Consider the following 12,660-nt stretch of genomic DNA (forward strand, 5'->3'; position numbering starts at 1 on the left):
TGTGTTTTGTACATGGAAGACTGCAAGCAGCCTTAGACCAGTAAGTGACAGTTTAGCCCTTCCTTCCTGATTGCATATAAGAATTGTAATAACCTAGAAATGTATATTGAATGTAATGTCTGTTCTATAGGTTTGTAGAAGGGTTGCAAACTCTTGGTTTACTAGAATAGATGCAGAAGAATTCTGCAGTTTTATGATATGTTCAACAATGAAGAAAAGCCCCTCCAGGCAAAGGACCTCTGCAGTCTTTTTAAGGTGAACTTCTCTCCACAAGGCAGCAACAGAAGGGCTAGAGAAAATAAGAACATATGCCACTGGAGAGACTGGTTGATAGATGTTTAAGGTATGTCTTGTTACAGTTTTACAGTGCTTTCACGATACATTATAAAGTAGGCATTAGCTAACATGAAATATCAATAAGCAATATTGTTTTTTAGCATTTATTATTTATTCATCTTTGGTAATTATTAATGTATTGGTTAAAAGCCAATTGTTCATGGTAGTTTAATACGCACTTTTTAGGTTACAATTTTTATTTAAAATAATTGTATTATTTTGAAGTAAATATTGAAGAAATAATGTTCACTGTTAGTGTATGTTAGCTAATAAATCAACTAATGTCAACAAATCAACCTTACTGTAAAGTGTGGCAGAAAATACTGGTTTGTTAAGTGCAGTTCTTTGGCATTGACTCCTACAAAAAATATGTGTTTTTTGAGTCTGCAAGCTTAGTTCTGTCTTTTCTTTCAGATGACAACTTGCACTTTTTTATAAGCATTACTTTAACTAATGTTAACAAATACAAACTTGTTGTAAATTGTATTTTTTCTTTTTTCTTGTCAGAAGGAGAGTGTAATGCAATCACACTTATTCTCCACAAATAGGGTTCCTTCATGATCATGGAAAAATCTTTCCAGAGGCCAAAACTTGCCTTGTTGTACTTCGGCTGCCTTTACACGCAGAATATGAAATGTTTAAAAGGTACATGACAGATTGAATTGTGCAAAGCACAACTTTTGGTGTTGTCTAAAGTTCACTTTAGGTTTATTACTGACGGATCAAATCAGTTTTAGATCAGTGTTTTAAGACTCTTCCGAAATGGTGTTACAGCTGTTGCAACATGCTGTATTTGTTAAAACAGTTAATTAAAAAATACATTTGTCATGATTTACTCCTGTAATGTTTCACTGATATATATATAAAGTTATATTGTAAGATTTTACATTTATAAAGGGATTTTAGATCCAGTCTTACACTTGCTGCATTTACAGGTGACATGTGCATCCCAAAATAAAACTCATAGTTCCCCATTATGTGTATTTATGCTCATTGTTTGAACAATTGACAATTTTACTGATTGTCAGGACAAGTTCTTGATGTTTCATGTTTCTACTTTTACATACAGGTGGTTCTGATTCACTGTCATTCTCCAACACCTTTATATTTAGCATCACTGTGTGCTTTAAGTTTGTTACATCTGACATTACATTTTTTTCAAAAAGATGCATATAAACCTATAAATGCAAGGAAGGGTATGAGAGCACAGCAAAGTTTTAGTAAAAAATACATCTTACAGTACAAAAGAATACCATCGACTCCATTACATCACATTAATAATTTCTGCACAGCATACCTGAAACTTCATCTAAATGTCTGTTATGTGGTCAATTGCATGTAAAACAGTCTCTAGTTGTTGCTGAGTGAGGTTTATTTGAGGTTGGTTTACTATAACAGCTGGAAACTCTTCATTTTCAGCTGTGGGCAATGATTCAATGCCATGCTGAGCAAGGAGTGCATTAAAATGTTCAGGTCTGTAGGGATTTTCTCCAAACACATTGATGGCTGTATTGTCAGTTTCCATCCTTGAAAGCATTCCTTCTGTCCAGTTGGGGTTTTATTGTTTTCTATGAGTAGATAATGGTTATTCCATGCCTCTTTAAATGCTGTAGTTTAGCTTGAATTTGTGGAAGAAAAAGTATTCTGAGTGAAACTTTGTGAATGTCATTTCCTGGTTCTAGAAGTTCAGAATGCTCAAGAGTGTAGAAAGTGTTGTAGAATGGTTGTTACACATCTAAAAACACATCCCTACATCCCTACTACGGCGTTGCAGTCCTAGGACAAGATTCATGAAAAGGGCGACTTGTAAATTCTCACCACCATGATCTGACCTGACCATGGAGGGAATACCATAGAGCACTGGTTCTCAACCGGTGGGGCGCGAGTAGACTACAGGATGGGAGAGAAAAAAAAAACTGAAAAAATATTTTTTTTAACATTTTTTTATCACTAAACTACTTTCATAAAAAGTTATAGTTGTGTATATACATAACTCCTGAATAAAAATTAAAATGTGTTTGGACTGATTTAAAAAAAAAAGAGTTTTGAACAAATTTGATTGGTTTGTGGATAGTGAGCGCAAATGCAGGTGAAAAGCGGTTCCCCTTCAGTCGGTCTCTCGACGTTGTGTTGAGAGACGACTGGGGTTTGATCTTGAGAACCTATCATCTCCGAGAGGAATTTCTAAACGCCAATAGGATTGGCGAATGGCCCGCCCACGCCAGTCTCCGCCCCGTACATACGGGTATAAAAGGAAGATGGCGGCGGTCATTCACTTACCTTTTTGTTCTTCGGAACTGTTTGCACTACATGTGTCAAACTTATTTCTTCGAGAGAGTCTTTCTTCTCCTGCCGGCGCGACGTGGAAGCAGCGGATCCCCTGGTGTGACGGTCTTCCCTTCGACTTCCCGGCAAATTCCCACAGAGCCTTATTCTAAAAAGAGCAAATTTCCCAGCTGCTGAGCATGTCTCGCAGCTGTGTCCTTGGGTGCGGCAGACTCATTCCCGAGTCAGACGGCCATGAAACCGGCGTCACATGTTTGGGCGTCAAGCATGCTGAAGCAGGTTTCAGTGATACGACATGTCCTATCTGCGAGGACATGTCTATCAAGGTGTTGCGGTCACGGCTGGCGACGTTTTTCGGAACTGTTGCCGCCAACCCGCTCGCTTCTCAGGCGAGTTCGGCTGCCGCTTCGGCGAAGTCGACCGCCTCGACGAGCAGCGGGGGTGATATGGGGACTGCTATGGATGTCGCTTCGCCAGCTCCGGCTCGGCGAACCGCCCATACCCCAGTTCGCTCACCTGGTGCGTCCCCGATGGACGGCGGTAGACCGTTCCATAGCGGGCAGACTCGCAAGAGGGATGATGACGAAATCTCTGTCGCGGCATCGGACAGCTGCCTACTGGCATCAGACGGGGACGATCTCTCCGAGCTCCTGTCCACGGGCGGTAGAGCTCGTGATGGGACCGACCCGGAGATGTCGGCCATGCTTGCCCGGGCAGCCGTGAGCATCGGGTTGCAGTGCGTTAACCCGCCCTCCCCGAAACGCTCGCGGCTTGATGAATGGTACCTGGGTACGGGTCGCGGCCAAAAACCGCGAACCACCCCGGTGCCGTTCTTCCCGGAAGTGCATGAGGAGCTCACGAGGTCGTGGAATGCACCTTTCTCGGCGCGTTCTACACTCGTGGGCTCGGCGGCTGTGACTTCCCTGGATGGCGGGGCGGCCCGAGGCTACGTCGACATCCCCCAGGTGGAGCGTGCTGTAGCGGTGCACCTCTGCCCGCAGACGGCTGCCACCTGGAGGGGTCGACCTAGACTCCCGTCTAGGGCGTGTAAGCTCTCTTCGACCCTGGTGTCGAAAGCTTATAACGCCGCTGGACAGGCCGCCTCCGCCCTCCACGCCATGGCGATTCTCCAGGTCTTTCAGGCTAAAGTCCTGAAGGATTTGGATGAAGGGAAGCCCGACCCCACTCGCATGAGTGAGTTGCGTGCTGCCACCGACCTCGCGCTGCGAGCGACGAAGGCCACGGCAGGCGCATTAGGTCGGTCGATGTCCTCTATGGTGGCCCAAGAGAGGCATCTGTGGTTGAACCTTGCGCAGATGGGTGAGGCACAGAAGGCCCGCCTTCTGGATGCCCCCATCTCGCAAGCAGGGCTGTTCGGTGACACCGTGGAGAACGTGGCACAGCAGTTCTCCGCGGTACAGAAGCAGACGGAGGCGATTCAACAGATTTTGCCCCGCCGCGGCATGACCACCCATCGGTCGTCACGTTCCCGAGCGCAGCCTGCTTCCCAACAGCCCCGCCCCTCTGCTGTGGCCCCTCCGGTTCCGGTGCCCTCCCCTAGGACGGCCCACCCGAGACGCAGACCCACGCGGAGGAGAGCGAAACCCCGCCAGCGACCCGCAAAGGACTCCCAGCGGCCCTGACGGGATGAACCCAGGGGAAACATCGGGCCAGACGTCGGCCATATCATCGCCGAGTCGGTACGAGGCGCTGCCTGTCGCGTCTCCACAAAGTCCGGGCCCTTTTCAGGTCCCGGCGCCCACTTCCTCGTTAAGAGAGTTGTTCTCCCTGGGTTTTTCTCTCCCACAGCACCCTTCGGCGCGCAGTGGCGAGGGTGGACGGCGCGGACGACTTCAACCTCCACGCGACGTTGCGTCGGCCAGCGCCATCAGACAGGTAAGTCCGCAGAGCCGTCAACCTCCCAGGGATCCGTCCCGGTGCGAGGTGACCGCTCTGCCACCCACCGAACCACCTCTTCCAGGGACGGTGAAGGAGATCATTCCTCTAACACCGTTGGCAAGGTTCTTGGCTGCGTGGCAGACGCATACCAGCCCTTCACGGTGGTTGGATCGAACGATCCGTCTCGGTTATGCGATCCAGTTCGCCAAGCGCCCCCCGAAATTCCGGGGCATTCTGTTCTCCTCAGTACGAGGAGAGAATGCCCCCGTGCTTCGGAGAGAGGTCGCCGCCCTGCTGGCGAAACGTGCGATCGAGCCCGTCCCCATAACCGAGATGTCCTCTGGGTTCTACAGCCCGTACTTCATCGTCCCCAAAAAAGGAGGAGGGCTGCGCCCTATTCTGGATCTACGCATCCTGAACAGGTACCTGCACAAGCTACCGTTCCGGATGCTGACTCAGAAGCGCATCTTGGAGTCAGTTCGACACCAAGATTGGTTCGTGGCAATCGACCTGAAGGACGCGTACTTTCACGTCTCCATTCTTCCTCGACACCGACCGTTTCTACGGTTCGCGTTCGAGGGGAAGGCGTATCAGTACAGGGTCCTGCCCTTCGGTCTTTTTTTCTAAACTCGCCGAGGCCGCCCTAGCTCCCCTCAGGGAACAGGGCGTGCGTATACTCAACTATCTCGACGACTGGCTTATTTTGGAACACTCGCGAGATGTGTTGAGTACGCAAAGGGATCTTGTGCTCGAGCACCTAGACCGTTTGGGCCTCCAGGTCAACCGAGAGAAGAGCAAGCTCTCCCCAGCGCAGAGCATCTCATATCTCGGGGTGGAACTAGACTCTGTCCGCATGTCGGCGCAGCTCACTACCGAGCGTGCACAGTCGGTGCTTCGCTGCCTGACACAGGTCAGGCAGGCCACAGCGGTCCCACTGAAACTATTTCAGAGGCTCCTGGGGCACATGGCATCCTCAGCCGGGGTAATCCCGCTCGGGTTGATGCACATGCGACCGCTACAGCACTGGCTTCAGAGTCGGGTTCCGAGGACGGCGTGGCACCGCGGCACCAGGCGGATTACGATCACGCCCCGGTGCCGTTGTACCCTCATCCCTTGGGCAAAGTTGTCCTTCTTGCGAGCGGGAGTTCCGCTCGGACAGGTTTCGAGGCGCGTCGTAGTTACGACAGACGCTTCCCTGCAGGGATGGGGGGCAGTGTGCAACGGGCACGCAGTAGCAGGGCGGTGGACGGGCCCCCGACTGCGATGGCACATAAATTGCCTAGAGTTGCTGGCAGTTCATCTAGCACTGAGGAGGCTACGGCCCCTAGTGCAAGACAGACACGTGCTAGTCCGGTCGGACAGCACGTCTGCCGTGGCGTACATCAACCATCAGGGCGGCATACGCTCACGGCAGATGTCGCAACTAGCCCGACGCCTCCTCCAATGGAGTCAGCAGGTTACCAAATCCCTGCGAGCCACGTACATCCCGGGGAACCTGAATCAGACAGCCGATGCGCTCTCTCGTCAGAGGACTCCCCGTGGAGAATGGCGACTCCATCCCAGCGTAGTCCAGCTCTTATGGGAGCGGTTCGGGCGGGCACAGGTAGACCTGTTTGCCTCCCCGGACTCCACCCATTGCCCGCTTTGGTTCTCCCTGACCGAGGGCTCCCTCGGCACGGATGCCTTAGCGCACAGCTGGCCGCGAGACAAGAGGAAGTACGCCTTCCCCCCAGTGAGCCTCCTTGCACAGACTCTGTGCAAGGTCAGGGTAGAGGAGCACCAAGTCCTGTTAGTTGCGCCGTACTGGCCCAACCAGCCTTGGTTCCCAGACCTCATATCTCTGATGATAGCTCCCCCCTGGCCGATTCCCCTCTCGAAGGACCTTCTTTCGCAGGGGAAGGGCACGGTTTGGCACCCCAATCCGGGCCTCTGGAATCTCCATGCCTGGTCCCTGGACGGGACGAGGAGAGTTTAAGTGGCTTGCCTCTGGCAGTCCAAGAGACGGTCATGCAGGCTAGAGCCCCCACCACGCGGCGTTTGTACGCCTATAAGTGGCGTCTCTTCTCGTCTTGGTGTTCCTCCCTTGGAGAGAACCCGCGGAATTGCCCGATCGGGTCAGTGCTGGCCTTCTTACAGCAGAGACTAGAGAGTAACCTCTCCCCATCCACCTTGAAAGTGTATGTAGCCGCTATTGCCGCTCATCACGATCTCGTGGAGGGTAAGTCTCTTGGTCGGCACGACCTGATCATCAGGTTCCTTAAGGGTGCGAGGAGGGTGAATCCACCTCGACCGCGCTCTGTACCCTCTTGGGATCTTAATGTGGTCCTACAGGGCCTGGCTATGGCCCCGTTTGAGCCCCTCGGAGATGCCTCTCTTCCTCATCTTACGATGAAGACAGCACTCCTGACGGCGCTCGCATCCATCAAGAGGGTTGGGGACCTACAGGGCCTTTCCGTGTCCCCGGGATGCCTAGAATTTGGAACTGGTAACTCTCACGTTGTCCTGAGACCCAGACCAGGTTACGTGCCCAAGGTCCCCACCACTCCCTTCCGGGATCAGGTGGTGACCTTGCAGGCGCTCCCCTCCGGGGAGGAAGACCCGACCTCTCATGTGTTGTGTCCTGTACGCGCTCTGCGCCTCTACATTGACCGCACACAGAACTTTAGGAGTTCTGAGCAGCTCTTTGTTTGTTTTGGAAGACAGCATCAGGGGAGAGCTGTCTCCAAACAGCGGCTGGCACACTGGATTGTGGATGCCATTTCCTTGGCGTACCAGTCCACGGGCCAACCATGCCCGCTTGCAGTGAGAGCACACTCCACTCGGAGTATGGCCTCCTCGTGGGCGTTGGCCCAGGGTGCCACCCTGGCAGACATCTGTAGAGCTGCGGGTTGGGCTACGTCCAGTACCTTCGTGAGGTTCTACGACCTCCGAGTGGAACAGGTGTCAGCCCGTGTCCTGCTGGGATAGGGGCTCGGCATCTGGCCCGGACGTACGCCTGCGAAAGCGCCTTCTCCCCTCTTCAGGTGAGTAACGTGCGCTAACTGCCTCCCTGCAATTCCCCCATTAGGGTGAAGCATAGGCATTCCATCCATCACTAAGCACAGCATTGGTAATAGATCGGGCGGAGCGATCTGTTGGAACCAGGTCCAGTACTGGTAGAGTTACCCCTATTTAGGCGAACCCCTATACTTGGACTAGTGCCCCATACGTAGTGACTCCCTTATAGGTAGTCCCGTATGAAGATTTCACGTATTCCCCTCTGGCGAATTGGTGACCTCCCCACCGGTGGCTCTCCACCGGGTTTACTGTCCCCGGAATCGGGTTGACACTTCCGACATGCGCTCTCCCTATGGGTAGACCATGCCTTATACCTCCACATGTACCTCCCCTCGTGGCTGGATGTGGGCTCCGCAACACACTCTTCAAGAGAAGAATAGTGTTTTTCCCAGTGCGGCCCGGAAGGGACCTCGTTACAGGGGTAACGCCACCTTCCGTGATGACCGTCAGTAGAAGCTTCTTCGTATGTCTGATACTGAATCCACTGGAGGATTACATCTCGCGGTAGCGCTCAGTCTTGACTCGCAGGGCCAGTCACTGTCGCCCCGCTAGAGGTCGTAATGCGGCGTAGTGCCGTGGCGTGTGTAGATTCTTCCCCAGTCGTCTCTCAACACAACGTCGAGAGACCGACTGAAGGGGAACGTCTCGGTTACATATGTAACCTCGGTTCCCTGATGGAGGGAACGAGACGTTGTGTCTTCATGCCACACCACTGCGCCGACCCGCTGCAGTGACGAGAGACACTCTCTCAGGTTCCTCAGCACAAAGGTAAGTGAATGACCGCCGCCATCTTCCTTTTATACCCGTATGTACGGGGCGGAGACTGGCGTGGGCGGTCCATTCGCCAATCCTATTGGCGTTTAGAAATTCCTCTCGGAGATGATAGGTTCTCAAGATCAAACCCCAGTCGTCTCTCAACACAACGTCTCGTTCCCTCCATCAGGGAACCGAGGTTACATATGTAACCGAGACGTTTTATTAAGCGAGTCATTGAGTCGTTCATTCAAACGATTCGTTCAAACGGCCGATTCATCAAGAATGAGACAAATGTTTGTGCATGGGTCATTGAATCCATGACTCAATCGATTCGTTCAAAACACTGAATCATTCAAAACAAGATTGATTGTTGCTGTGAGATGCGCTATGCTGTGATCTTTGTTTGGATTCATCGGATCTATTTTCGCTGCTAAAATAGACCAAAACAGTCATTATTTCGTCAAAAATGTAAGTGACTTACTATTAATAACTTGTTTGTTGAACTGTCATATGAAATCAATGTCACATTTTCAATCGTGAGGTGATGGTAAATTAAGTGACGGTCAATTGTCAGCTCTCTTGGTCGTCAGGTCGTGTGATGCATGTTGCTGAACTGCATTCAAAAGTTATAAATATAAAATCACCACATTTAACTGCACTATGTCAATTTAGTTTATTTGTGTGTGCTGCGCTCATAGACTTTAGAAAACGGCGCTCATTTGTTTGATTTCTCCTCGAGAAGCTGCGCAAGCCTCAAAAGTCCGAAACTGTCTTATTCGTTTTTTCATATTCGTCATTTGGTGGCTCTCAATTGTCAAAAACAACCCTCAAAATAATTGCTACGGATGCTACGGATTCATATATATATATAAAACGAATAAACTAGTCAGAATATAGGCTACAGCTAAAGCTTTCCTTTAGTTTTTGTGAAATACACGCAGCCACGCACACAAAAAAACATTTTTAAATACATTTATGTTGTTAATAAATAAAAAACACTAAATTGTTGTAACAGCAATATCTCCAAGTTTTGTTTTTCACTGTAAAAATGTAATGATTTGCCAATGCAAAGAGAGTACCGCCACCTTTTCCCCCACTTCAAGCACTGCTTATAACACAAACAAATCATCCTCCTGGCGACTTGTTTTTGTCAATGTGACAAATCCAGCGAATTTTACTGTTGTTTTTGGAGACTTTTGTGGTGTTTGGAGACTCGAAAGCACGAGTCACTCTGCAGTTAGGCCTACTGTTCACAACGAGCAGTGGGTGCTGCCGTTAGCCCCTCTCCCGTCCAAAAGCACTTCAAGGCGGTCAGACTCTCAGTAGCCTCACGCAGCACTCAGAGCAGAGAGGAGACACACACCCCTCCGCGTCCAGGCTGCAAATGAATCGCGCATGCGCATGGCCGCCGCCGTTCCCGCCCTAGCTTGCAGAGCGGGTTGTAAATGTAAATGTTCACTCACTCAAAATACAAAAATAAATAACTGCGATTTAAATTGACTCAAGACATAGCTCTCCATTCACTCTAGTCTAGTCTCTTGCCAAGTTCACTTGTGCCAGCTCTCGTTAGTCTGTTATCAATCTCGATTTACATAGGCCTTTACTACAAAACCCCAACAGTCTTTTTAAAGACTAAACCCACAAACATTTTTGTTAAAGATTAGATCAAATCTCAGCCCTTGCCAGTATTTTTTTTTAACTGCTAGGCAGTAGCTACACTTAGCTAAAACAACCCACACGACTAAGACACACACACACACACTACAATCTTTAAGTATTCAAATAAAATCTGAATTGTCTGCAAAATAATTATTTTGTTCGTTTAATTAAAGATCGTCCCTAAGTCCCGATTGATTAGCCCCTGATACGTCTCTCAACACAGCCACACACACAGTTACATATTGCCTAAACTTTATTTAAAACACATAACAAAAATGGAGAAATTTCTTGTGCGGACCAACAAGCCAACCGACGCACCACCAGCTGCAAAAAAGCTTAGAAGGTACGATGAAGCATACCTGCAGTTTGGGTTTACAGTTACGGCTGATCTGAGACCTCAGTGTGTCGTGTGTGCCGAGGTGCTGGCAAACGACAGTATGAAGCCCTGCAAATTAAAAAGGCACCTCGAAACAAAGCATCCTGGCATTAAAAATAAGCCAGCTGAATATTTTAAAAGAAAGCTTGATGGCCTCCATCAGCAACAGGCAACCATTTCAGTGCACAGCACTGTGTCTAAACAGTGTTTGGAGGCATCGTATGTAGTGGCCAAAAGAATCGGTAAACTGGGTAAACCGCATACAATCGCAGAGACTCTCATTTTGCCGGCAGCGCAAGACATGTGCAGAATAATGATAGGCGATAGTGCAGCAGCCAAACTCGGTGCAGTACCACTGTCCAATGACACAGTCGCTAGGAGAATTGTAGACATGTCCAATGATATCAGAGAGCAACTGATCGAGTTTGTAAAAAAGAGTCCTTACTACGCGCTGCAGCTGGACGAATCCACTGATATTGCTGGGCAGGCACAGCTCCTCACCTATGTCAGGTATCTACGGGACAAGGCGATTGAGGAGGATGTACTGTTTTGCCGGCCTCTTCAGTTGCACACTACAGGAGAAGCCATTTTCAATGTCCTTAATATTTTTATCCTTGAAAATGGTTTGGCTTGGGACCGATGCGTTGGCCTATGCACGGATGGTGCGCAAGCAATGACGGGGCGTGAGCGTGGCCTAGCTGCTCGAGTTCAGCAAGTAGCTCCACTTGTGAAATGGACACATTGCATGGTCCATCGCGAAGCACTAGCTGCTAAAAAAATGCCGGTTCTTTTTGACTCCGTGCTGAACCAATCCGTGAAAATGATAAATCTTATCAAATCACGGCCGTTAAACTCTCGCTTGTTTGGGGTCCTCTGCCAGGAGATGGGGTCAGGGCACGAACAGCTGCTTCTGCACACTGAAGTTCGCTGGCTCTCCAGGGGGCGGGTGCTACAGCGGTTGTATGAGCTTCGAGAGGAGGTGAAGTGGTTTTTGACAGAAATCAAATCAGATCTGGCGAAGCATCTGGATGACCCTATGTGGCTTGCGTCTCTGTCCTATTTGGTCGATATATTTGACCGCTTGAATGGCCTCAACCTGTCTTTGCAAGGCCGCGGAACTCATATTTTGATCCTTGCAGACAAAGTGCACGCCTTCACACAAAAACTAGACCTCTGGCATGGCCGCATCAGTCAAGGGAACTGCGACATGTTTCCCAGCCTTGCAGACTTTATCACTGATGCAGGCACGTCACACGATTTCTCATCCCTATTTCAATCAGCGTCTGAGCACCTGTCAGCAATGAGAAAACAATTTGCGACGTACTTTAAAGAGGATTATCGCTCTTTTGCGTGGGTTCGAGATCCGTTTGTGTGCACAGCAAACGAGCTATCAATTGATATGCAGGAACAGCTTATTGAGCTGAAGAGTGACAGTAGACTGAAGGAACTCTTTAACTCCTGCCCTCTTTCGTCATTCTGGGCAGCATTGATGCAGGAATATCCTGAACTCTGTGACGTCGCTATGAAGATTCTCCTTCCTTTCGCGTCGACATATCTGTGTGAGGCAGGATTCTCAAAAATGACTGCACTCAAAACGAAATACCGCAATCGTGCACAAATCGAGGATGATCTGAGACTATGTTTATCAAACATTGAGCCAAGAATTGGGGATCTTTGCAAGGCAAAGCAGGCTCAGGTCTCGCATTAACATCACGTACCTGCAAGCTTCTGTTACAAAATGCAGATGATACCTACTATTAGGCCTAGTAATAATAACCATAATAAAGCATACATTAATATCAGAGGTCTGGTGCAAATTCCCAATTATAGCAATAGCCTAGTAATGATAATAGGCCTATACTGATGATAATAATAATAATAACAACAACAACAACAATAAAGCATTTAACCTCATATAATTATATAGCAATAGCCTAGTAATGATGATAGGTGTCATGCTGGAAGGATGAGGTGAGACCCAATTGCGGTGAGAACAGAGGTTTTATTATGACAGAGGACACCAGAGTAATATAGAAGAGACCGCCAAGCGACAGTGTCTGCAGCCTGGGAGGATGTCACACCCGGAGGTCCCGGGATCTAGACGGCGGCTGAGACGGAGCACTCGAAGCAGGTCTCACGATAGGTAGGGTAGCACACAGGAGTTCTTGGCAGGTGTGGCTCGACTGGGTCCCGTAAACAGGAGGCGGAGCTTCTAGGAGAAGTCGCCGTGGGTAGAACTGGAGCGCCGGTGGAGAGCTGGAGATAGCGGAATATAACCCAAAAAATAACAG

General features: G+C 49.3%; 1 protein-coding gene across 1 annotated transcript; it reads left to right on the plus strand.

Annotated features, from left to right (window-relative positions):
* Window positions 1–9,922: 9,922 nt before the first annotated feature.
* LOC130430709 (zinc finger BED domain-containing protein 5-like) lies at window positions 9,923–12,077 on the plus strand. The gene has a single exon (XM_056759846.1). It carries the CDS (start codon window positions 10,269–10,271, stop codon window positions 12,075–12,077), a length of 1,809 nt encoding a protein of 602 aa, XP_056615824.1. The 5' UTR covers window positions 9,923–10,268.
* Window positions 12,078–12,660: the final 583 nt, after the last annotated feature.

The sequence above is a fragment of the Triplophysa dalaica genome, chromosome 10, assembly GCF_015846415.1.
Source record: "Triplophysa dalaica isolate WHDGS20190420 chromosome 10, ASM1584641v1, whole genome shotgun sequence".
In the NCBI taxonomy this organism is placed as follows: domain Eukaryota; kingdom Metazoa; phylum Chordata; class Actinopteri; order Cypriniformes; family Nemacheilidae; genus Triplophysa; species Triplophysa dalaica.